This window comes from Anas acuta, chromosome 3, assembly GCF_963932015.1.
Source record: "Anas acuta chromosome 3, bAnaAcu1.1, whole genome shotgun sequence".
In the NCBI taxonomy this organism is placed as follows: Eukaryota; Metazoa; Chordata; class Aves; order Anseriformes; family Anatidae; genus Anas; species Anas acuta.
In genome coordinates, this window is record NC_088981.1 from 87,052,503 (window position 1) to 87,079,700 (window position 27,198).

Below are 27,198 nucleotides of genomic sequence, written 5' to 3' on the forward strand. Positions count from 1 at the left end.
CAACTGAATAGGAACAAATCCGAAGCATTTCTGTCCTGGTGCTAATTTTAAACAGAATATACCTGTGAACTCTGAACCTTGGCATTATTTCATACCTTTGGACGTTACTGCAGTATATTACCAAAAATACATTAGTGTCATTAAGACTGAAAATGACACCTTTTCAATTCAATACCAGTGGTATATAAAAGCTCGATCTGAAATAATCCAACAGATATTTTTGATATATATATATTTTTTTAATCTGAGGAATGAAACAGTAGAAAATTCTGCCACTTAGCTTCCAGCATCTTTAAAGAAATAAATAAACAAAACCCCACCAAAATCAAAATTTACAGTTTCACTTCAGAGGCCAGTTTCAGTGCCTGAATGAAATGCAGTCACCTCTGAGGGCTTTTTGTTTTGTTTTATTTTGTTTTGTTTTGTTTTTGAGAGTGTGTATGTAGTTTTTTTCTCAGGTCTTTGAATTATTATGCCTCATAGTTAGGCTTTGTTATGGAACAACTCTTCCTATGATTTTCTGTTGACATTCCTACAAACTCTTCAAAAACCACTGGGTAAAAATACTACTTTCATTAAGGTCAGTGGCTTATTGCAGATATGCTCTTTTGCTATACTCTATGTCATCAGAATATATTTTATTTATTATATACAATTTAGGAAATACATCTTCACTATCACATTTTAGGACATGCATCTGTGTAATAATAGTGTTAGATCACTGCTTTTACTAGCACACAGGAATCCAACATATGTACAAACAAAGCAGGCTTCTAGCAAGAAAAAACACACATTTAGACAGAGGTTTTATTATTTTTCTGACCATTTTTCTACAAATAATGGGATGCTAATTATGAAATATATCAACATTTATAAAACGTAGTATTTTTGATAGCTGATCATCTACATGATCATATTCACAAGCTATTTTTAAAGAGCTTATTATTACCATATGCATAACCACACAAGGCAGTTTGCGGTCACATTAGCTACTGCACTTCTGTAATTTTGAGGGCTTAACTTCACATTAAAGATCTTTCAGTTTTATTTTTAGTGCGGTTCCTTGCACCTTTAAAAAGAGTTCAAAACTGCAGCAAGAACAACAACAAAATCATGGAAGCAGACTGCCATCCTAAGTGTTGGCAGTGAGCTGAGACCAGTGGCACAGACATCTCCAATTTTCAATAATGGCACTCAACAGCGACACTAAAAAACAACTTTTCTTCATGAACTGGCCTTCCCCAGCCCAAACATGTGCCTCTGTGTTTCACAGCTATTTGTTCTGCAATAGAGAAATACTCAGGCAGGAATAAATGCCACTCCTGCAAGCAGAGATGTGTCCCCTAGTGCTCAGCCCAGAACCGACATTCAGTAGCCAGAAACTGGATATTTGTTTAATTACACAAAATAATTTCACTGAACTAGTATTATAGATCCCAGAACAGGTAAGTAACAAACAAAACCTTACCATATGAGAGCACAGTTTCAGATTTTCTCAAACCAAAACAAAATAGTAAAGAAAAAAAAAAAAAAAACAAAAAAAAAACACTATACACAGAGTACTCCCTCCACTAGGAAAAATCACTAGAAGTAACTAGTAAAATGAAATAGAAGTAACTAGTAAAATGAAATAGATGTAAGATGTTATAGAGAAAAAAAAAAATCTACTGAGAAAATTATCATTTTAGAGCAACTTGAACTGCTTTGGAACACTTTTTTAAACAATGCCTTAAATTTACAGACATGAAAAAAAAAAATAACATACAATAGGCACAGTACATTATTTCTGTACATTACCAATACATTCATATAAACCATACAAAGACGTATTTTGAAATGAAGCATAGGATAAAAAAAATGCATTTGCAATTATAATTTATTATTTACTTTGGACTAATGGAGTGAAAGAAGTATATATTTATAAAACCCTTTTTCCTGAGGGAGTAATTCAAAATGTTGTATCCTGCCAGCAATAAAATACTTTTCCTATTAACTGCTCAATTACTGTACTCTTGGACATAAAGGGCTGTAATAATAAATCCACTTAACATGACACAAATGGGTTGATTTTTTTCTTGAGAAGTCTTTTGCAGTCTTCCATCAAATTCCAAAATAAGGAGTAAAAATCTTAATGCATTCCTTTGATTTTATGTCTGCAACATGCATGCTTTCAAAATAAAGGAAAGCAAAATTCAAAACAGCAAAAAACATTTTCCCTACAACATTTCATCTTCAGCGGTACTACTCACATGAAGAGCTGATGCTGTAATGCTGCGATTTCAAGTGAAACCTCACAAAGCTGGTAAGTGTTAGAAATGACAGCCTTGTCTCTGTTGCAAAGCTGAAGTATTGCTTTGCTGAAACAGGCACAAAATATAAGAAAGTGTCTTATCCTGTATGACCAGCCACACTGATCTCCGAAGAGCCTGGAATACTGGAGATAAAACATCGTAAGATGCTTCTCCAGATCCAGACTACCTACAGAGAGCAGTGATATTCAGCAAAGAATGCGTTTCTGGTGCTTTGCTCAAATCCAGAGGCACCAGGTTTGCAGCAGTTACTTAAGACAAGAATCAGACAGTCCATTGATAAGATTCAGTCAGACCACATTAGGCACTTAATTGAGCCTAACGTTCAGCTTCTAATTAGTAAAACAGTTCCAGCATGTACCTGCGAAACTCAGACAATTATTTTCAGAGGCTGCACCTACAATTAAAGCTCAAACTGGCTTCATATATAGACAGTTTAGGTCTCTAATTAACACACACAGCGGCCATCTATGTGAACTTTTAGGCTCATATACAGCATGAATTAGAGACAATAAAGCCCAAAGACGTGGAATAGTCCTCTAGTTTGTCTTTCATAGTTCCCATGGAACTGGATCACTATTTCATGGAAATGATCAATCATTTCCCAGTGTAAAACCAACAAAAGCCACATATCGGACCACAGAAAGTTATAACAAATGTAAAGAAGCTCAGAACGTCAACTTTACTGCCTTCCTCCTTCACAGGCGGAATTTTCATGAGTTAGAAGACCACTCTACTCACTCCAGGTACACATTCAGCACACTGAGACTGCCATCAAAAACATCGGGCTGCTGTCACAGATGTGATGCATCATATTGGTAATCCAAGAAGACACTTCTAGCCCAAGGGGGAAAAAAAAAAAAACAAAACACTAAGCTAGTCTTTTTATCACGACAGAAGAGTAATTGACTGAATAAACAACGTATGTTGTTTAAGTCACTATAGCCAAAGTGCTGACCAACCCCATAATGAGAAAATACACAAATACCCTGCCTTGACGTACAGCCCTCACATCTAAGGGTCAAGCAGACAACTCAGAAGCTACCTAGTGCCTATTTATGCAGAAAGCTTCACAAAAATGCTCATTATCTCCTCAAATCAACTGAATTTAGATGCCTACAGTTAAGAACTTAAATCCTTGCAGAAGGAGCTCTGTGTTTCACCATTTATGCAGTTCAAAGACAGACCGGCTCATGCAGCGCGTGGGAAGAATCCATCACATGACTGTGAAGTTTAGGTTTTAGTTCGTATGGAAAATATATAATTGCATTGGATATGAGCTCCCTTCTGGCACATGTCATCATCAGCTCTGAATGCTGGCATACTCCAAAGATCCAGTAAAAACTAGTACTCTGTGGAAGTGACAATTCAAACATATAGTCACATTGGGAGTGCAGATCAGCCACACGTGCCTGTAACCCCTACAGCTCCCCACTCTAGAGCCAGCCCATCAACACATTATTTAGGCATTGTAACTTAATGATGAGACGAGAAATTGCTTTTCTGTATCTCCACTAAATTTTTGAGTAACTAAAAACAATTGAAAAAGGATCCATGGAGCATTACCAAGCACTATGCTTTAAGACCTGGATAACCAACAACCTCCAAACACTGAGAATGAATGTCCATGCTTTTCTTGTGTGTCTAGAGATAAGGATATTTTATATTTTTTTCCTCACACAAAATGAACACCATTTTATTTTGAAAAAAAAAAATCTCTTTTAGAAGTGGCAGTTATATTGTGAACACAGTGCAGACTGCAATGCTAATTGCTAGTTACAAACCTGAAACCTGAAAAAAAAAATTGGCAAGGAAGCACTGAACTAATGATACAGTATTTTGTTTGTTAAGGATGCCAGTATTAAATTGAACGTAGTGAGAAGGAAAAATGCACGTGACTTCTCCTTCAGTAACTATTGCAAAGTTGTTTATTTACAAGAACGGTGAGATCTATGTGTGTCTGCAATTATTTTTATTTTTGTGTAAGAGTGATTTGTCAGTAGCTAATTACTGAATATTCTTGCAATATATTCTTGTTATTAGGGTGTACAGGGAATTTTCTGAGCATTGACTAAAATATAATGCATTTCTTAATTTCTTATTCAGATATTCATTTTGCAACTTTTTTTTTTTTTTTTTTTTTTACACATATACCCTTGTGCTCATTGTTGGCTCAAGCAGGTTTCTCAAAAGGTATACTAGCAGAAGACTACCCGACACAATTGTATGTTCATAAGGCAGACCTCCTACCTCAATTACCTCAGAGTTCTTAGAAGTCATTATTAAGGTACCAAAACCAAAGTTTACAAATCCTAACAACTGAAGCTTGCAGCCAAAAATCATGACTTATCCAGTCAAGTAGCAAATTGAGGATTAGTGAATGTTTCTAAAACTTTAATTTGGACACCCTAGGGAAGGACATAATTAAGCTTTCCTAAATTTCCTGAATCTCTAGGGAGCCTGCTTGTGAGAAGCATTGTGTTAAACAACATGATTTAGTTCCTTCAAACACCCACTCAAAATATCGAGGGTAAAAGCATTATTAAAAATATTTTATTGATAGAATATGAAGTGTTCAGCACTACCAAGAATTTCAGATCAGTAGGCAGATATTTTAATTGATTTTTGATACGGCAGTATCTAAAGATGCAAGAAAAAAAATAAATCAGGTCTAGCTCCAAGTCCTGATTTTACCGACATTGATTACACTTTTTAGTGGATACTAATTCTGTAGATGGATGGATGGAATAAGATCTCCTTTTTGAAATGTAGAGCTTCCTTGAATTCACTTATTATTCCTTTTTAATTCCAATTCAATATTGACACTGACTTGTTTTAACTGGATCATTTGAGTTCCTGTTTAGTATAATTAATACTACTCTAGCTTTGGCATGATCTCTAAAGGTAATACTTTCATTTTGGTCTCCTTTGGTATTTTTCCCCTGGCGATCTTAAAAAATGAATATTTTCTATCTCAATATTTGTTAAAGCCTGTTTTAAGAAGAAATTATAATTCAAAATCCAAGCTGCAAATAAAGTCTCTTCAAGCTCCAGGGTGTTTCACTTACATTGCCAGTAGTCATGAATTTTAACAAGGATAAACCTATGAAAAAACACTGTGAAGCAGCAGCCTGTGCCTTACAAATCCCACGGATATGATGCCCAGTGAGGTATCAGTGCCCTGGTAGCACCTACTGCAACTAAGGTAACCAAAAAGGGCTTTGTTCAAAGAGGCTTTTCTGAACATTTTCTCCTACTGTGGGGAAGGAAGAAAGGTATTTCTACTCAGATATGGTATGCTGACATGCTGACAGAAACAACAGCATCTCAGAAAAAAAATAAAAAATAAATCTTCCCATGATCCACAGGAAAGGGATCAGGAGAAAGACAGTAAGTCTATGAGTTTGTCATCCAACATACACACACACGTGTGTGCAGGAACATGAACAACCCTATAGACCTGCAGTTTTTGTCATTGGAGAAAAAAACAAGGAAACAAGGAAATTACATTTCATAACCAAAGTTATGATTTCAGGATCATTGAAACTTGGGGAGACAATGAAAGAGAAAATCTGAGTTAAGCAAAAAAAAAAAAAAAAAAAAGTGAAAGAAAAAAGAAAAAAAGAAGTCTTAATTGTTCTTAGCTTCTGGACTGTAGAAGGAAATAAAATTAAGTAGATTAAATTCTTTGGACTGTGATTAAAGACAAGTATTTCAGCAGTGCCACTCTAGAGCACCAAATTAGGATGATGAGACTAGTGAGGTATTGTTTTTCTTGGTAAGCATTCATCATAATTCTCTATTGAACTATACTTTAAGGTAATGAGAGGGCTTAAAGGCTTTCCTTTCTCCTATTCCATTACAGGAAGAATGCTTGGAATGCAAAGTCAGAGATCACTGGCACTAGGCAACTTGCAGCTTTGCATCTCACCAGTAGAGAGGAAATACGTAAGAATGTTAAAGTGAATAAAATGCATGATCCTTAAAAATGTAAGCAAGATGAGAAAGAAAAAAAAAAAAAAAAAAGAAACCCTTAGAGAAAATAAGGAAGCAGAAGGAAGCAGACATAATGACAAAAGAGTCTGGGAATTGTGGAATCAATCAAAGAAACAATATTAGCATCAGAAGGACAACCAGTCCAAAAGGGAGGAAAGAGAAATAAAAAACTGACTAGCTAAGTCATGAATGTTCCATTTTCTAGAAGGTTTACAGTCGGTGGAAAGGCACCTATTACTTACTAAGATAGTGATGGAGTACCAGGAAGCATACAATACAAAATCAGAAACATAATACATTGAATACAAACAGAAAAGTATGCAAGGACAATCGAGATCATTCTGGAAATATTTAGTCCCTAGTACTTAGCATCTAGTACCTGGTACTTGCTGTTCTGGAAGAATATGGAAAGAATGCACTGCCATTTGGCTCTATCAGCAAAAGACACCAAGGTTAAGACTTTTTAGATAACAGTTCTCCTAAAAAGAAACACAACTAAAATCATTAAAATCATAACAAGGTTACAATGTCTGTGGCCTAAAAATGAGATTTTATGCCAAAGCAGGAGAAGGTCAGACTACCTAGATAAATTATATGTTAGGCTATTTCACTTCATCTTGGAGTACCTAACATTTGTCTGAAGCCAGGAACGTTTCCTAAGAAATTTCCTAAGAAATGTCCATAATTCCTAAGAATTAGTGTAGTATGGATAAAGTTTAATAAAACTGGGAAAGGGCAAAGACAACACGTATTTCTAAAGGACAGAGGAGAGAAAGGAGGACTAGAAATTATAGACCAGTCAATTCCTGGAAAAATACTTAAAAAAAAATCAAACAAACAAACAAATAAAAATACAAAAAGATAGTAAGAAGAGAAGATAATAAGAAGAGAAGACAAGACACCTAAAATTTAACTATCAATAATAAATTAACCCAACTGCATTTCCTACCACTGCATGATAGGGAAGAAACAGCAGTTTTCAAGTATCTTAATTGAGCAGGTAGTGGTTTTTGTATTTTTTATGAACATGTCGTTTTAATTTCACACCAGAAAAATTGTCTAAATAAAACTAGTGTAAGGTGAAAAGCTATTTAGAAAAGCATATTCTAAAAGGTTAAAATTAGTAATTAAAAAAAAAAAAAAGTATGCATTAAGCAGTGTCTACCATGTTTGTCTGGGGTACATTAATAGTCAGCACTCACATTAACTTTCCAGAAAATAAACCAGAACACATTAGGCTTGTAGGTGACAACCCCAGGGAGGGAAGACCTTCGAGTCACAGGAGATCAGGGCTGGACTTCAAAGCTACACTAACAAAGTGGAGAAAAGAGTTGGAAAAAAAGAGGATAGAGTTCAGGGCAGACCCAGAAATATTGTCCCCACAGCGCAGAAACAGGGAAAGGAACTCAGCCAGGTAAGGAGCAGCTATGCCACAGAAGACGAGGTGGCAAGAAGAGATGACAGCCTGCAGCTCTGGCTGCTGTGGGTAAGCTGCTAACTTTGCACTTGGGGAGCTGGCTGCCTTGGCCAGAGGCCAGGCTCAGGTGCCTTGCCTACCACTTACCTCCAAATACCAAATACATCTGTAGGTCAAACTGGCAGAGACCTTAAGGTTTTGTTGCTGGTTTTGCTTTGCTCTGCACCAGAGGCTGTCTTCTGGGTACCTTTCACATAGCTTATTACGGTCACCTTGATGACAGCTCTGTCTCACCAGTTCTCTCCTTGCAGCAAACAGATACATTTTCAGAGCTGAGTATTTAGCTTAACTGAAGTATAGCTATGAGGGAGAGACGAATGAGTTAAATTTAAGAGAGACATAAAAGGTCTGGTTTGATGGTCCTTTAAAACTCCAAAGTCTGTTACACAAACAAAAGCAAACAGGGTCCAAAACTGGGCCATGGAACGAGGGGTTAGCCTGATTTTAAGACACCTTTTAGCTCCATGGTTGCAGGCTGTTCCAGAGGCTGGAGATGTGCTGCTGCATGCCCTGCCCGCAGCACAGCCCCGCACCTCCAGCAGGCAGGGTGTCACGGCTCCTCACTGCCAGCTCTGCTGCACCCACCTCATACAATACTTATGCCAAGGTGTGCAGGAGGCTTTTGGGAGGCAGCTTATGGCTGTCTACTTTGGGGTTTGTTTGTACCCTGAAGAAGACACAGGGTTTTTACTTCTTTATGTAACTAAGGTTACACGGTGTGAGTGTCAGTGCAAGGCTTTGATCTCACCGAAAGATTTTCTCCAGCCTTATCCTTCAAGCTCCATGCCCAGCTGGGGCTGACCTTGGTCTCTTCCCAAGCTCAGCAGCATCTTGTTTTGCCGATATCCCTGCTGCTGTTTTGGTCCCATCTCTGTTTTGGTTGCTCCTCAACCCTATTTTCTCTAATGCATCTCCCCAGATTCTGCCCTTCTTACTCTTATTCTCCTCTAAACTGCCACAAGAAGTGAATTTCACAGACTGATTTCTTAATAAATGTGTTAAATAATACAATTCTAATATTTGAGAAGATAAAAAAACTTCTTCCATGGCTTATTCTATCATACAATCTTCAGGATTCTCTCTTCTATTGAAGAACCTACTTTCCGAAAATGACTTTTACAGGCACTGTTATTAACCATCTACACATAAGATCTTAAAGACCTTTGTTATTCTCAACACACTGCATAATCCCCAAGGAACTCACAACCATTAATCCTTCCTCTCACTTTCCCCTGTGATCCTTAGTGATTTAGCTGAGAACCTTATTCCAAATACAGATTATTTATTTTTTCCAGAGGAGAGGCCTGATACCCTTCTCTGGTTCAGAAAGTGCAATGCATCTGTATGGTGATGCAGAGATGATACATAAAATAATCATATATTTATGATAACCCACATATTATTACTATAACCATAATTGTAAATGCTAAACAAACAGAACAAGACAATGTACAGAATTCAATGATATTTTTCCCCAAATAATATGCAGTAATAAAAGTAACAGACTCATATTCCAGACTGAACTTGCCAAAGCTGCTAACAGCACAATCCAGAGGGTTGAGGACACATCAATTACCTTCTGCCAAACAGAAATAAGATGCCTGAGTATTTCTTTCCTGAAGTAAATTTCTAAATTCTTTAACAATGACTACTCCAACATAGAAAATATTCACAAGGCAATCAAAAAACTATTACTTTTCAGAAACACGTTTTGATTTGTGCTTTCAAAATACATGTTTTTGTTTCATAACTCATGCCACATAACATCACTAATGTCAAATTATTTTTGACACATGAGCTTTCAAAGTATAAACATAATTGAAACACAGGCTTATGAGCAAAATGGTTCCTTATACCCTGCTTAAGCTGTATATTTGCTACAACTAATACTTAAAATTCAGAGGACACATCACTCAAACTGTACAGTTAAAGAAATCTGCTTATAAAAAGATACATTAAAAAAAAAAATCTGAAACCTCAGCACCATATAGCCACTTATTTACCTGTCCCTGAATGCAACGTATGGAGCAGAAACTGAAGAAACCCCGCAAACATAGCAGCATCAGCAAGAAAATGGTTAAAAAAGCACAACTGGCATTTAGTAGGTTGCTGAATTCCAGGCTGCAACTGTAGCAAACCTGAAATGCAATCAAAAATCCACTCCAGTGTGAAGGAGATGATTGGGGGAAAAAAGGAAAAAAAAAAAAAAAAAGTCCCTAAGGTCCTTGCGTCCTGATCCTAAGCCAAATTATTCTGCAGCATCAAACATTCGACACTGGTGACACCAAACAGGGCTACCAGAGCTCTTGTCATCCAAACAGATCTCTGCAGTGGAGTGTAAGCATCGACTACTGCGTTAGTTCAGCCACGCTCGCTGCAGCGACGGGGAGTTTCAGTCTCCAGAAACAGCTAATGATTTCAGGAGTCCAGAATTAACAATTCCTCAGGAAAAAAAAAAAAAAAAAAAAAAAAAAAAGTGGGGAAAAAAAAGCTCCTTCCTCCCCGGATAGAATAGGAAAGAAGTTTCTTCGTGTTTTAAAGCCAACGGTACACACAAGCTCAGTAATCAATAGCATTGCTGCAGTTTTTATTTATATGCAGCAGTGGTACGCTGAACAAGTTTTAATGAACTGCATAAATGAAGCAATCATGTAAAGCAAACGTGGCTGGTTTAAGTTATGTAAAACTTCCCGTGCTGCAGATTTACTCCTAGCACACTGAAAATATAATGGCTCATGAAAAAAAATACTGTATTTTTAACAAATTAATGGGATGTTTAAACACTTTTCTTACATAATGTGTGCATGAAAAAAAAAATAGTTTTATATAATAAAAATATATTATAAATAAATAACAGCATTTTGTATTCTAAATTATATAGTCAAAATAAAAGAGAATGCCTGAACATATATATCAGCATTTTGGGGAAAGCCAGATGATTAGAGAATTACAGCTAATAAAATTTGCTAAAGAATTTGATCTAACCATATCTAAATCCTAAACCAATAAAATTATTTTCTTGGCAGAGACAGTTTTCCATGGTGAAGATACATGCTTCTCTGTAGCATACTTAGATACTGTAGAACTAAAACAGAAAACCAGAAAAGCTAACTGTTTAGAAACCATGGTGGGGAAAACAAAATGCGACAAACCAACCTTTTTAAAATTCTCTCCAAAGAGAAGCTTATTGGGGTTAAATGTAAATAATTAAGCTAATGAGAGTTTACAATTGTTTCATCTTTAATAATACATAGACCTATTAGTAAGAATGAAAAAGCATTTTTAATCGAGTTGTTTCCCTCTAGCTCTGGATCAGATGATCAAAGCCCAGGTACTGGACACTGCCTTTCCCACACACTCACCCCTGTCAAGCAGTCAACAGTAAAAGTGGCACAGAATTAGCAGAGACAACACAGCTGTCTGCAGCTGCTTCTTCGCTGACATGCCCTTGTTAGGAGATGATTCTTTGAAGGAGGAAAACGGCCATACTTCATGTAGCCCAAGAGAAGATGATCACCTGGGCTTCTACTAGCCAGGGAGCACACAACCAGCTTTCCCCTAAAGCTGGAGAATATTTATTGCATAAGGAATAAAACAGCTCCCATCAAACAGCCTTTCAAGCTGCCCCTAAGACACATCTGACACTTTGAGACAAAACCTGGAGAGTTGGTTCATTTACTTTTACACCCATCAGTAGTATCAAGGCTACTGGAAACTAAATGGAAATTTGGTCATCGTGCCATTGTCCAAGTAAAAGTGTGTAATTCAGTTATAACATGCTTCTGACCTTTCCTTTGAATAACGTTGCCTACGTAATCTCAGAAGGCTTTTAACTTTTTCAGTTATTTTACCTCCACAGTCCTCTGACGCACATCATATTTTAGTTTCTTCATAATCTTCCCGCTAATGATTGTCTAGCTCTTAATCCATGTATGATAAAGTTTTAGAAAGACAGAAGAATAAGATATTTACAAAATAGTATGAGATTGAACAATCCCCCACAGATATCCAACCCTACCAGTTGTCAAGTTTTAAGAGGACAAATTCCAAGCATTATGTGTACCACTCAATTTAATTCCTAGGTGGGAAAGCAATTTTTCTCTAAACTGAAAGGTCTACAATACTTTTTGATAAAAGCTGAAAGCCAGAGATTGTTCTCAAGCCATTCAAGGATCACAGTCATGTTTTATACTGGAAGTTATAGGAAAAGAGAGAAACAACAAAAAGGATTCATCATATGGTCTTTGGATTCATCTATGGACTTTGAAGCCAAGTTATACTGGAGTAGAAATTTTAATGAAATTGTGGAGTCTTAGATATAATATTAGGTATTGCACGCAACATTTCATACCATAGCCCTATCTGACCTACTTCAAAAGGTCCTGGCTATTGTGACTGGACAAGGCAAGCATCACACCTATCTTAAAGGAGGCAAAAGCAGTACCTGGAGAACTATGGACTGGACAGGCTAACATACTCTTGGAAAGGTCATGGAGACAGTCCTTCTGGAAGACAGTCATGAGCACATGAAGGACAAGAAGGTGACTGGGAACACCAGCACGGTTTTACAAAAGGCAAATCATGCCTGACCAACCTTATTTCTTTCTTTGGTGTGATAAATGGATACGCAGACAAGGGGTAACAGTGTTGTTGTCTAACATAACTAGCAAAGTTTTCAACCAAGTTTCCAACTATATCCTTGTAGCTGCATCAGAGAGATATGGGTTGGTTGGTGAACTAAAAGGTGGGTGGAAAACTTACCGAACCACTTGATTCAAGAAATGACAGCCCAAGGTATCAAGTTCAACAGGTGGTGCTATGTTAGATATGTAAAGAAGTATCACAGCAAAGATTTCTGGGGAGGAATCAAGGCTGTGCTTTGCTCCATTAGCCATATTCCAGGCCACAAAATGCTCTCCTGGGATAACAGAGAAAACTTCTGTGTAACTTGGGATGCAGTTTGGCTGTGCATCCATAATTAAACAAAATGGAGAAAATACATCTGCCTCTGATAGGCTTAGGTGCAGGTTTTGACTGACACTGTGCTAATTAAAACACTTCTGTTCCCTCCATGCACTTCTGCAACAGAAGTGCAACTTCTTTTTTTAGTTAAGTATTGCTGAAGGAAGACTACTGAGTTTTGTATTTGGGAAAATGCTTACAACTTTGTAAAGATAATTGTTGACCATTTACCATTTAAAACAGAAATTTCTTATATACAAATATACATGTATATATGCACATCCAAAAGTGTTTTTGTGCCATTTCTACATTTTACTTTTCAACAGATTGACATAGCTTGGCCTGTCATTTCTCATAATTGCTGAGAAAATTACAGGCTAAGAAGAGAGGTGACTGTGGTGAAAAAGACACACAGCTCCTGATTGAATGTATGCCCTCAAGCACAAGCTCATCAATACTCCCTTCAATTCAGGCATGAGAATATTCTGTTTATATTCTTGACCAGCTGGCAAGAAAGGCACCAAAGCAGAAATGATGTAGTCACATCAACAGGGAGACATGCTGGTGCTAATAAGTTTGGCCTTTTATTTAGCTCGGGCTAAATCAATGTCATGCAATTGTTACTCCACAGCTTTTAGTTCAAACTCTGATCTGAACCAAGTCAAGTGGAAGTGAAGAAACTTGGCAACTGCCCAGAAACATTTCATAAATTTCATAGATGCGGCAGCTTAGATCTTTGCTACCTAGCTTTCACCATCCAGTAATTTTGCAATATGTCTGAGTTTATTAATCTATGGGGAAGAGGGGAAACAAAACAAAACAACAACAACAAACAAAAAGCATCTCCTCAGGCCAATCATTTTCATAATCCTCCTTGACTGAGGAGAATCAAGACACAGAAAATAAATGCTGCACTGTCAGATTTACAGAGTACTGTCTTCTGGACTTCCTCTTGACCCTGGTATATAAAAAATAGACTGTGTAATGTATTTACTTTTCTTTTCCATAAAGGCAGTACTTAAGCTAGCTTCCAATATCTGTAATGGATCTGCTAGATAGTCTTTTTTAAAGACAAAGGTCCTCTTAAGTGAACCCCCAAACTATTTGCTCAGCCATTAAATTGCTAACCAAAGCCAGATGCTTTCAGCAAAATGGTAACTGGTATGCAGACACCAACTTTCTAATTTACTGTCTCAAAATACTCTCTATGTTCCCAACTTTAACTGTCATCCCTAGCTGTTGTTTTAAAGTCTTCACAGTGATAGATTTCTCCCAACTCTGACGCCCTATAGTATGGTGGACATGGAAGATTTGCATTCAAAGTCACTGCGTGACACATGATAAGCAGGGATGAAGCGTTGGGATGACAAAGCTGCCTCTGACAGCCATGCTCAGGTACAGGCTTGAGCTCACAGACCCAGATTGCTCAAATCAATTCAATTCCTACAGAAAGAGAAGTCAAGCATACAAGAACCTGTACCCAAGTTTACCTGCCAAAGGAGGAACTACAGTAAAAGCCAGTATCATCAGCAAACTTGGGCTCCAGCAAACACAGGAGATCCAACCTATGATGATAGTATCATTACCGCTTCTGATCTGAGTCAGCCACAGCAGCTTAACAAAATTCTTTAATACAATTCTTTTTTTTTTTTCCCCTTCCTTCCAACCTGTCCTTTTTCCCCTTTTTCCCCCACTGCAAAACATAGCAAAAGTCAATGTGTGTTCTGAACTGATACATGTACAGGCTGACAGGGTATACAGTCAGGGGTGAAAGACATCTAGGGATCACTGGTTCCTTCTATTACACCAGGTCAGGATGACTCTGACAACTTAACCTACATCCCCTCCTTTTCTTTCAGATTTCTCTCATATCCATTAATTCTAAAAATTTCAGATATAAACCTACTAATTAGAGCTTTATGTGCTCTTGTGCTGACCTCATTTTGAAAGGCCTATGTCTATTGAATAGAATATTTTATTGCTTTTGACATTTTATATACCATCCAAACAAAAAAACCCACACATTTAAAGGTAGGGCTTAGCACTGAGCATGTTGTTTGTTTAAGCATTTGTTTAATTTTTAAGCCAGAAAATTTGTTCCTAATCCTTATAACAATTTTCTAGGTCAAAGTAAGATTAGGCCCACCATAGTGCACACAACTGATGTTCTGACAATAAGCCCTAAGTTAATACCACATTATTTTTCCTTGTTGTTACTATTGTTTTAAAACAAGAAAAGGCTGCTGACAGAGTAGAATTTTAAAGGAAACATTTGAAGAAAATTCTAAATGCAAATGATACATTGGTTTGTTTAAAAAAAAAAATCAGCTCCCTGGCAAAAATTAATGTCTTCCTAAGTGCCTCCTTCAAGTGGCTTGCAGGAATAGCCATTCCCTAAGACTCCTCTGGCAGTGAGATTTAGAACTGGGTAATGGGAACAGATTAATCAACTTTTTGTACAGCTTGATCTGAAAGCATCTTGTCAGTGTAGAAGAGCCCAGGGCAGCACAAGCCGATCTATTCCCAAGTGTCCGTTCCCATCCCTGTGCCCTGGGGGCTGTTCTGCCCTCCCACAAACTCTGCTCCAGCACTACTGCCAACTCCACGGGCCTGCCCCACGGGAGATAACTAAACCCACCTGGGCATAGTGACAAGGCTCACTACATTTACATTAAAACTGGCAGAAATAGCAAATACCAGGAAGTTTTGAGAAGCTGCATCTATTTAAATTTGGGTTTGTGAGTTGCTTTTCTGTGCTTTGGTTTCATCTGTATTTACTTATCCTGTATTTTACATAATCTGTAAAACTTATCCTGTATTTTACACAATGCCAGACACCAAAGAGATCAAATTGCCTGACATCTCAGGATGTAAACTTGCACCCGTTTGCTGTGGGAGAGCTCTGGAACGTGATGGGCAGGAAGCAGCATCAGACCTCTGACTGACCCAAGGCTCTCTGGAGCACTGGAAAAAGCTGCTCACTGGCCCTCTACTCATGAACTGCTCGGTATTCACTGCCTGAGTCGAGGCTTTTGCTCATCTGACAGTTCAGGAGAGGATCGTATGAACATACTGAAGAGAGATTAAAGCAAGTCAACTCCAAAAAAACAGTTCCATCCCCCCTAACCAAAACCCTGGGGAGCCCCCGTCCAGGTTGTGCAATTCCCACCTCAGATGTGGAAGCAAGCTGAGGCAACCCAAAAGTACATCCAGCTGCTTCAGAACAACATTTATCCTCTCTGGTAACTGGAGGTTTTCCCTTTGCTAATAAGAGAGAAATTATTTCCATGGATTGTGAAAGACAATTTCAAATAGATTTGACAGCTCCATCTAGTGGCTCACTGAGCACCCTTTTAACGGTGCAGATTGTGTGGCCTAATGGATTAAAAAGAGCTGCTTGTGGTGCTTGCTTTTCCTCTGAGCAACACAAAAAATCTACTCTTAACACCCAGCATTTTTTAACATCATCACATAATAAAAAAAAAATCTAAAAAATAAAATAAAAACTTCATCGAAGTTTAATAAAGGTAAGATCATAAAACTAGGTAAAGTATTTTTTTGGCTTTTAATTAATAGCTTATTTATTCTATTTAGCTAATAAACTTTAATTAGAATAACAATGTTTTAGACATTTTTAATTGAATTTACATTTGAGGCAATATAAATTAATATTTGAATTTATATTTCTGGTGAAAAGGTGTCTGAAACTGCATTTTCAGTAATTCTAAAAAATACCAAGAACTTGGATACTTTAAAAAACAGATAAAACATCACTGCCAAGTTGCTTTAAAGAGATTTCTTTTTTTCCAATAATGAGAAGAACTAATTATTTATTGAAGCTCATATTGCAGAGTAAAGAATTACCAAGTTGAGAACTAGGCTACAAAAGCTGGAAACTTCAATTCTGGAAATGAATGTATACAATTAAATAATACATTTTAACGTGAGTTAAAAATAAATGTGCTTCACTTCTCCTTGTTGCATGTCAGAAGTGCTTTATCTTATGTTACACATGCATCTAAAAGGTAGCCAAGTAGTATAACCATTTTACTTTATTTACTTCTCTACTACACATAGTTCCCGTAAGTAACACCACACATACATTGTTAGGACCTATATGCAACCAATAACTTTTAAGTAACAAAAGTAAATACTTAAATTCCTTACCAACCTGCATTTAAAACTGTAAAAGAATCCCAAGGTAGCCTTGTCCCAGATGAAGTGCATGATGCCCATGGAGCTAAATGCCCTTTTCAGCATGATGTTTGAGCACCAACCCACCCTCCCTCACAGACCACATCTGCATGTGGAAAGTTTAGATGAGCCATGTATGCCCTGTATTTGCAAAATGGACCTTTCTTAACTTGCAAAATGGACCAAGTTAAACCCTTATCAAATTTGCATTTAAGGTATGGCAAAGCCACTGTTCACAAAAGTAAAATATGCTGAAAATTATTTTTCTAAAATATAGAATAATGTATTTACCTTCTATCACAGGATTTTATTCTTCTCCAAAAAGGGAGATAGGTTCCCTATATGGGTAGAAAGGAGCACAGCTCTGGATTTCAACTTGGATTTCTGGATTTCAGGTCAGAGTTCAATAAATGTTTGGACAAAGTTCTCAGACACATGATTTGATTTTCATTTTTATTTTTGGGGTGGTCCTTTGGGGACTCTGGAGTTGGACTCAGTGATCCTTGTGGTCCCTTCCAACTTGGATACTCGATGATTCTGTTAATCTATGATTTCAGCCCTGAGACCTCTGACATGCTGCACAGACCTTACACAGCTGTGCAGCTTTGGCAGACACAGCTTGCTTCATTTTTCAGTCTAGGCTCTTACATCAAAAGAGTAACAGCAAATCCTTACCTGCAGTCCACATGAGCTTTATAGTATAGACAGAATATATGCATATACAAATTACACGGCAGAGTTTTGTACAGCATAGCCTGGGGGAAAGACTCTGGCTCTAACACACCACCACGTTTCAAGCCAGCTGAGTTGGACTGTAGTTCATTGCACAGCTGCATTTTGTGAAGTGCTCTGCAACTACAGTTAGGACTGACTTTTCAAAAGCTCTCAGTTCCCCTTAAAAAGTCCCTATAACCTGCGTCACGTACTGCTCCTCTTGTACCTCCCCCTTCCAGTGCAAGGTGAATGGTTTCTGAGTGGAAAAAATATGGGGGCTGAATATTCCAGTGAATTGGTCTTCCATGTTAATAATAAAGAACAATAATGCCTTTTCAAGTTCCAGAGATGCAAGAAAACTCTGAATTTAACAATTTCTGACATCCTTTTCTTCCATGTCCTCTGTTGCATAGGAATAGAGCAGCACTCACCCTCACTCTTCTCTTCAGCTTCTTTTTTCCCATTCAAAGCCCAGCTACGTCTCAACCCTAATCCTTTCCACTTTTCCTTATATATCATTTTTATAGACCTCTGGCCATTCTCACTGCTCTTCTGTGGACTCCTCCAGCATGTTCACAACCCTCTTAAGGCAAACTAGCAGCAGTGCTTTATTAGGATTTCAAAGGAGAATTCAGTCACACATCTGTGACTTTGCCAGTTACATGGTTACAGATCTCACTGAAGCGTTGGATTTCCTGGCAACCACGAGACTTTTTTTTCCCACTCATGTTCAGCTTATTTCATTTGCATATGCATGCGGGCACTTTACCTAATTGCAAGTACACAGAACAGATTTCTTATTGACCAACACTAACTTAACAAGCACTTACTTATAACTCCATAAGCATTATAAATAATTTCAGTTACTAAAAAGTACTGAATATTAATAGCATGGAGTAAGACTAACACTGACTAGATTTCTGAAACTGGAGCTAGATTATATTTTCATTAAAATCTGAACCAGATGTAGATTTGAATTATTTCACAAGGACTAGAACATAAATTAGAACTAATTTCTAAGAACTAACGATGGCCCTAGGAAGGGTATTTTATTTTACACAAAGTTAAAGCTCAGTCACAGTTCTAAACAAATTCAGCACTCCTGAAAACTTCATGCCCAACTCTCCCAGTGAACAGATGTTAAAATATGCTAGCAGATGTTACAGTACGACATGACTTGCCTACACTATAAATTTAAAATACCTACATGAAACCACTCAGCTAAGAATATTTAAAGCCAGCCTCCTCTTCTCTACAGCCTCTTACTGATGCTTTCCTTCGGTCCATTTATACACCCCACTGCATGCCCTACTTCAGTTGCCAGGAGTGTTACAGCACTGGAAGAAAAGGGCAGGGCAGGGATTTGGTTTCTGCTCCCCTTCCTCTGCAAGCACCCCCAAGCACCAAGCCCCAGTGCAGACTTCAGAAGGCTACAGGTACACACACTGAGTTTTACTGAGGTTTTTACCATTTTGCCATCAGTATCTTGAGTATTAGGCATATTTCCAAGCCTTAACTGTGTGAACAACATACACATTAAGGCAAATAGGTATAATGAGTATGCAGAATGTAAAAGCATTAGCACATCTATTTACATGAAAGTACATGAGAAGTTTTCAACATCTCCTCACATGGCCCCAACCTCCAGCAATATTTCATCTTCCACTTTCAAAGACTGCATGACAGAAGATAAAAACACCTCTTGTAACTACTACTACTGGAATAAAAAGTTAAGTACAATTTTGTCTGTACACCAGTCTACAAGTTCCACATGAATTCTTGTTTTCATAGTTGGAAGAAAATGTTTTTCTCCACAAATTTTCACCTAATCTAATTAGTACTCTTTGTTGGATGGCAGTAGGCAGGTGTTCTCTGTTCTAAAGTGAGGTCTGGATTGCATTCGTAGTTTTTTTGGTTTATATTATTCTAGTAAGTCTTTGTAGTGACCGTAAATTTAATTCATGCTTTCTAAGAGAGCTCCTTTTGCCTTCCCAGGATGGTGCTCTCTGAAGGTGCTGCCCTTTCTTCACTGACTGAAGGTGAATTTAATTATCGATTTTCATGCTTAGTTCTTTAAACTTGTAGTGATTTGTAATATTTTATATTAATTTTCTTACAGATTCAGAACTGGTGGAAAAGGTGTGCAGCCATCTAGGTAACCACGATGCAAAATAAATAAATAAATAAATAAATAAATAAATAAATAAGCTTCTTCATATGTCATTTTTGGCTATTGCTTTTTCAACATTCTCAACCACCCTTCCTATACCTTACATGTCTACATAACATCATTTTCTTTTAAACAGGTGTGAGCTGTTTTCCATAGAAAACATATTTTGGATGTTCAGTACAGAATTTAAAAGATAAAAAGTACTATTATATTAACTTCTGGAAGTACATGATTATTACTCAGTTTCTGATTGTTTTTTTTAGGCAGTTACTAAATGTGACTTAATTTTAAAATATTGGGTTTTATTGGTAAGGCTGTTAGAAATTCAAAAAAATACATTTGCAATAATTCTATTTTTTTCACTCCATTTATATTACTTTGGCACCAGATTTCTGACTGAGCTGATATTTAGATGAGAGGATGGTTTCCAGACCCTGCTGGACTTAGGTACTAAAGCATTACAACTACAGACCTGTGCAGTATCTCAAATTACAAGCAAATCACTTAAGGAATGGTGAGTGAAATTCTGCTTGGAATGGTGCTGGTCACAGGGGATGGGATTCTGATCTCAGTTAAAATAGAAGTACTTGTTAATACGTTTTTTAAACACTACATCCTTTTACTGTGGCATTTTATCTTCTAAGGTATTAAAGGATTTCAAAAAATAAATTATTAGGTAATACATTTTTCTGCCTTTCCATTTGTTCTTACAAAATACTGTGCATTATACCAAGTATTGATGAAAATTTAATTTTAAAAATAAATAATTGGATATTTTATTACCAAAAATTGTATTCACATTGCCTAGCTCTTCTTCTGTACTACTTCAAAGGCTTTCCACTTTTTCCTTGTCATGGCTATCAAATGAACAGATATTTTTCTGGAATTAATGTATTGCATACACACATACATATATTCAGGGACCTCTAAGGGTCTCTTCTTCAAACCCCTTTGCTTAAAATAGAGTCAACTAGAGCAGGTTGCTCAGGATCTTCCCTACTTAGATTTTGAGCATCTCCAAGGACGGAGACTCCACAAAATTTCTGGTTGTGGTTTTTTGGTTTTTTTTTTTTTTGGTTTGAAGTGGAATCTCGATCAAGATTCCAGGGACATGGTCTCCACCCTTCCTTAAAAATGAGCAGAAAAGCTAGCTTCCATATTTTGAATGGAAAAAAATGTGTTTAGGAAGTTAAACAGATATTCAGGTGGGATAGGAGATAAATGTTGTCTCCTTATATGCATACACAGAGCTTCAGGGGATGTCAGGAGACTACAACATCAGATAAAGATAGACAGACAGATTAACATATCAGAATCAAAGACATGTCTTGAAACACTGCCAGGAAATAAAAGGTAATGCAGACAAGCCATTGGCATTCCGAGTATGAACACCTGCAAAAATCTTTCAAGTTACAAAACAGATAATTAAACTAAAGAGCTAAAAGCTACTTCCAAAGACAGAGAAAGCATTCAACTCAATGCAATGTCACTTACAGACAAGTTACAGTTGTAAGACAGTAATTTACCACACTCTTTCCTGGTGATGCTTATTTTATCTGCTCACCATTCATGAATTTGATTAACTTCTTTGGCAAGAACAAAGGCCTTGTTTAAAAGCACAAAGTGTACTACACTTATTCCTTACTGCTCAGTGTTACCATGAACAGATAAACTCAAGTTAACAGAATGTAAACATACTTGTAAAGTTGGGAGTAAAGTCATCCAGACAATAGGTTAGGCAATTCTCATTTCTTTCCTGTATAACTCTTTACCCATGCCCTATCATTGTTAGCAAATTAAGAGATCTTTGATATTTTACTAATATAGTAAAATGTAGCATATCTTAAGACAGGTATTATGACTCTTTATAATGGTCTTAGATTGTTACAGAGCTCATTTTCAATTTCCATTGATTCACAGAAAATTATTCTGCATTCAGACAAAAGGATGAAGCAATGACCAAGCATACAGATGTCATCTAGAGAATATACTAGAATTCAAATTCTTAACAGTTCTAGTGAAAGAGGGAAGAGAATGAGAAAAACTCAACAGCTCATGTTACTTTTAACCATTTTGTCCAAGAATGCAGAAGGAAACATTGCAAACCAAATGTGAACAAGTACGAGAGTTCTCAGCTGGAAAAAAAAGGCTAGGGGGGGAGAAACAAAGGGGTATGTTCAAAAATCAGGCAAAAGAGAGTAAAACACAGATATCTTTTTCCCAAAACCATGGCCATGTGCATAATATACATAAAGATCCTTACCTTTTTCACTGACACTTTCACTTTCTATCTCCACATCTTCACAGCTAGTATATTCTGGTGTTGATGCCCCTTCTTCCTCTGAGCTACTAACTGACATCTGCCTTTTCTTTCCGCCTCTTTTTGCTCTATGAGGCTTTGGAGGGGATGGCCGCACTGATTCCGACTGGTCAGAGCTAAGGGAATCATTCCTTAGCATGGTCTCCATTTTCTCCCGCTTTGCTTTTCGCATGAGAATAGCAGAGCTAGGATCAAGGCGGCTCTGTTTTTTAAAGGAATCGTGGTTCTTGTACTCTACGTGTTCTATAGGAACTGGACTATGCCTGGGAGTTGGTGGACTATGATTAGTTAATTGTTTAGAAACAGAAATTCTTACATCACCTGTTCTGTCTATAGAGTACGACCTCTGAGTTTCCACAAGAGATTTTCTGTCCTGAGTTCCCTGTAATTGTGAGCGTTTTCCTAAGTTATTCTCAGGTACCTCCGCTTCCTCCATTTCTGTGTGTGGCAAAGCTACATCGCTGTGTCTTCTCTCGTGCCGTGCTTTAGAAACTTTGGCATGCATGCGCATCTGCTGTTCCTCCGGATGGGGTTTTATAGGATATCTTGCCAGATTGGGGTCACTCCTGTATCGAGTATGATATTCATCTTCCTTCCTTTGTTTTTCATCATCAGGCACTTTGCCTTCCTCAAGTTTTTCTGGCAAGTCTGGATAGTCCTGTGACTTCACTTTCTCCAGCCTTCTACTTTCGTGCCTTTCTTTACGTTCCCTGTCATCTGCTGGTCCTTCTTTTTGAACTGAGGATTTTGGCACACGCTTACGCTCACTCTTTACACCTTTGCCATTCTGGTCTGAAGCCAATAACGTCTTCTTCCTACAATGAAAAGGGTACAGAAATAGTTGTGTAAAATCCTGTAGTAAATAGATTATTAATTGAGATAACCCACAGCAAAATGTACAGGAAGGTACTTAATCCATTAATGAATCCTTTAATCTATTAATCCTATCAACAGTAGTTTTATTTTTCAATAGCAAACAATGTCTAGGCTGAGCTTTGATTAAAACAAGTCATGGACAGTCCAATTAATTAGTAAAATCACAAAGAATATTACAATGGATAAATGTAGATAAAAATCATTTACCCACACAAAGTAGCTAAAGACTTAAAAGTAGCTTTGTAGTAACTGCAGCACTATGACAGAGTATTGGAGTATGTTCTCCATTTTTCTGGCAGCAGTCATGGGAAGTGAGGGTTACAAACTACCAACATGCACACTATTAACTTCAAGCACCCTGACACTATAAATATAAATATCACCAAATGGAATATCTCCTTCAACAGCAGTGCAAAATTATTTTTATTGTTATTGTTATTATACATGTATATTGTTATATTTTATATTAATATGCTATCTTATAAGATGTTATAATAATAATAATATCAAAAATGCAAGAGAATATACCCAGAAAAAATAATATTTGACTTAGTTTACTCTATCTTATTCAAACTCTAAAAAAAAGTGCCCATTTCAGAAGCATATAAAGAAAAGCAAACTGACTCTTTGAGATAAGTTAATGGCATTCCTTTCTGTACCACCAAAACAAGATGAAAAAATTTACCTTATTTCTCTATATAACCAAAGTCCAAAATAATGAATAATGAATCTGCATAAAAATTATGATCTCTTCTCCTTATTCTTCAATTTTGGAAGAATAAACAAGATGAAGAATTGTAAAACCCATAAAATGTATATATATATATATTTTTTTTTTCCCTTTCTCTCTCATCGTTCCAATTGCCCTGCGAATATACCAGTTCACAATTGAATCTATTGTTTTTGAAGAAGGCTCAACACAGTCATACACCATAATTTGGATGAACCCACATCATGACAAAGCCACAAGGACTGACTTTGTGGAACTGAATCTTTCCTTCCACATTGATACATCTTTGGATCACAGATTTTCAGAGATACAGGCATCTGCAGACACGTGGGACAGTCCAAGTTGGGTAAGTCCAAGTTAAGCCCTTCTCCTTTTTCTTCAATCATCTTCTTCCTGTGTTGTTGGCAATACATTGGCTCACCATAGATGCTCTCCATTCAGAACCCTTGACCTTCATTTGAAAGTGTCAGTATTGCATAATTAATATAACCATTTAATTTTTGGACAGCAAAGCAGCAATAGAAAGCATTTTGCTGCCTTAAAAGTGTCCTTCAGCTGAGTGATGACTGCTCTGGGGCCTTCTCAGCACTGGGGACAAAAGTTAACAGAATCAGGGAAGATCATCAGGTGTTGGTTTCCTCTATACATAAGACTAACATGAGTTTTGCTCCTGTTAAACCAATACAGACCTCACCCAAACAGCAGATTACTAGCCATTCTTTCTCATTCATTTTCAGCTTCAATATCTATGAAAAAAACAGATCAATTGTTCTGGCCAAGAGGGAATCTTCTACAACAGACTCTTGCCACAGGCCCCCTCCTTGATTGCTGTCATCTGGCAGTCAGCAGCCAAAAGAGTAACTGATTTTTTACAAAAGAGTAACTCTCTTGATTTGCCACTCTTTGCCAGTTCACTACAGTGAACACAGCTCAGGAATCGATTCATTTAGTCACTTGAAATACAATTGTTTGCTTCCGGCTGGTTTTAGTTTTGCATGCAACTTGCTCTGATTTCAAGATGGTGCAATTGCTGTTCTGTGTGGATGTTTACTTTGCATATGTGAATGAGATCTTTTACTATTTTCTGTTTCATTATTAAATAAAATAATACAATCATTGATTAAAATATAACAAACAAGGATACCTGACAGAACTCCACAGATGTTTTTTTTTGTTTGCTTGTTTGTTTGTTTGTTTGTTTACCTCTACTAGATTGTTTCATCAAGTTAAAGGTTTCCTATCTGTTTAGCAACATTGGAACACACACCAAGTTTACAATTTCAAAGTAACCTATAATTCAACATTAAAAGTATATGAGATCCATGGACTGATGTCCATGGAAATATCCTTAAATAGTAGTTGTTCAGTTTCTCTCCCATCTCTCCCCACCATTTCTGTTGTTCAGCCCAAAACACATACTTCAGATGATGTATTTGCTAATGTACACTTCCTTGGTATGTAAATCAATTTATTATTTTTGCATGGCTACAGACACACACACAGTCCTGAAAGCCCCATGTAACATTACAGCACCAGCAGCTACAGTTACGAGGCTCTGCCAAGACAAAAAGAAAGTCTTACCTTTCTCTTGGAGGCTCGCTTCTGGACCTTGATGAAACTTGCTTTTGGTCCAGGCCCATAGCTGGCTGTGACACTTCTGCTCCTTTCCTCCGGTCAGACTGCACGCTGGAAGGAGTGGTCTCCTGTGGTGAGGCAGTTGCTGTGCTTAAAGGAGTCTGTGACCTCGACCTCTCCTGAAGCCTTGCTTTCTTTTCTCTCGGTACATCAGAACTCGCACCAGTCGCCGTGTCACTCAGTGTTCCATCCTGGCTGGGTGACGGCTGCGGTCCACTTCCAAAAAACCACGCTCCAGATTTTGTTAGGATTTCTTGTTGCTTTCGACATAAATTGCATACCCACATAACCTAGTTGAAGACAACAAGAAGAGTCAGTGCAGCTACCCCTCAGCCCCTGAAATGCATGCTCATTCTGCCGCGATCAGCTACGACCTCTCATTTCCTCTATGTGTGCTCATGCCAGTGCTCAAACATGCTTCTCAAAGCGCTAACTGCACTGGCTAGAGCCAAGCATCCTACAGGCACATGCTATGCGAGCTTCTCCAAAATGTGCTGTCAATATACATCACCCCTACCTGGAGCAACCCACCCCAGTCCAGCCCTAGCTCTCAGGAGAAGAACCAGGGGCAATATGACCAATGCTGCTGATAATGTTCATGTAGCTGCTGGGGGGCTGGCTGTGGTGAGCATCACTGTCAGGAAAAGCCTACCAGGCTGGATCAGCCTTGGACATGGGTGGCAGAGTTCTGCCCAAATGCTGGTCCCTCCATTGCCACAGGAAAATGACATGGTATTTTTCCCTTTATTTTTATCTCTTACAACATAAATCAGCATTAACCCTGTAAATAAATTCGGTGTTTACCGCACACACATTTAGCTACATCCACGACTACTTACCAGAGATGTAAGGTAGGACATACAGAAACCTACTGACAGAGAACTAGATGCAGCAATAAAGAGAAGGTAGTAGTATCATATTTCTACCACTTGAAAATGATTAAATACCATCTCTCTAAGTAATAGCAATAAATAATAAATAAACAAACATGTGTCCCTGACGATCACAATTAAGCTGAGTTCACAAGTCATGCTTCTTAGGATTATTATTTTTTTTCCAAGTTCCAGATACATGGATAAACAAGAGCACATACACAATAAAGCAAGACCCTACATTTTGAGTCTGTACACTGCATACACTGTACAACGCAGTCTGAAGTACAGGAGTACCTCACCAGGGAAGAATAAAAGGTTAATAAGCAGACTAAAGTGTGTGAATAGTTTTTTAACTTGAGACATGGACAAAAAGAGTTTTTGAGGCAGAAGAACAAAGACAAAATGCATGAAAAATACATGAGGTAGGAATTTGTCAGAAATAAAAAGAGATGAGAGGAGAAACAGTTGAAAACTAATAAGGAGAATGGAAAAGAAAAGCTTTGAGTTTAATGTGGAAAGAAGTAAAAGAATGGGTAAAACTCTAAAGTAAGAGGGTAAAAAGGATGACAAATGTTGGAATGAAAAATATCCTTAAATTATTTTGTGTCAACACAGGAACAATACAACAGCGGTAAAATGATACAACACTTAACATGGAAAGGAACAGGAAACAGCCACTACATGGAAGAAATTGCAACAGGACAAAGATCTGGCAGTGAGCTCTTATTCTCTGGCCTGGGGAGGAAATGCATGCCTTCTGTGGTGACATTAAAATTTTAGGCATTTAACATATTTAGCATAATTGAGATTAATTTCAAACACCCTAGAACAGACTGGTCTTTTAGGTCTCAAGAATACATCAGAACTTCCAACATCATTTCTCCACTGTCTGACCAAAACACTGAGAAGACAGCAAACTCTTTTCCCTGTATCTGGACTG

The 27,198-nt window shown here is 37.4% G+C and overlaps 1 protein-coding gene across 50 annotated transcripts in view; it reads right to left on the reverse strand.

Annotated features, from left to right (window-relative positions):
* Window positions 1-27,198, reverse strand: part of RIMS1 (regulating synaptic membrane exocytosis 1) — a 312,325-nt gene that overhangs the window by 144,595 nt on the left and 140,532 nt on the right. For 48 of the 50 annotated variants that reach the window (XR_011095287.1, XM_068678176.1, XM_068678175.1 and 45 more), the window contains 2 exons: window positions 25,330-25,673; window positions 22,086-22,957 (listed from right to left, as the gene is read on the reverse strand). Coding sequence is in view for 49 of the 50 variants with exons in the window: in XM_068678176.1 (XP_068534277.1) it covers window positions 22,086-22,957; window positions 25,330-25,673 (1,216 nt within the window). In the remaining variant the exon portion in view is untranslated. Of the gene's footprint in view, window positions 1-9,785; window positions 9,932-22,085; window positions 22,958-25,329; window positions 25,674-27,198 lie in introns of those variants that run through there. The other 2 variants (XM_068678196.1, XM_068678221.1) reach the window with 2 other exon arrangements.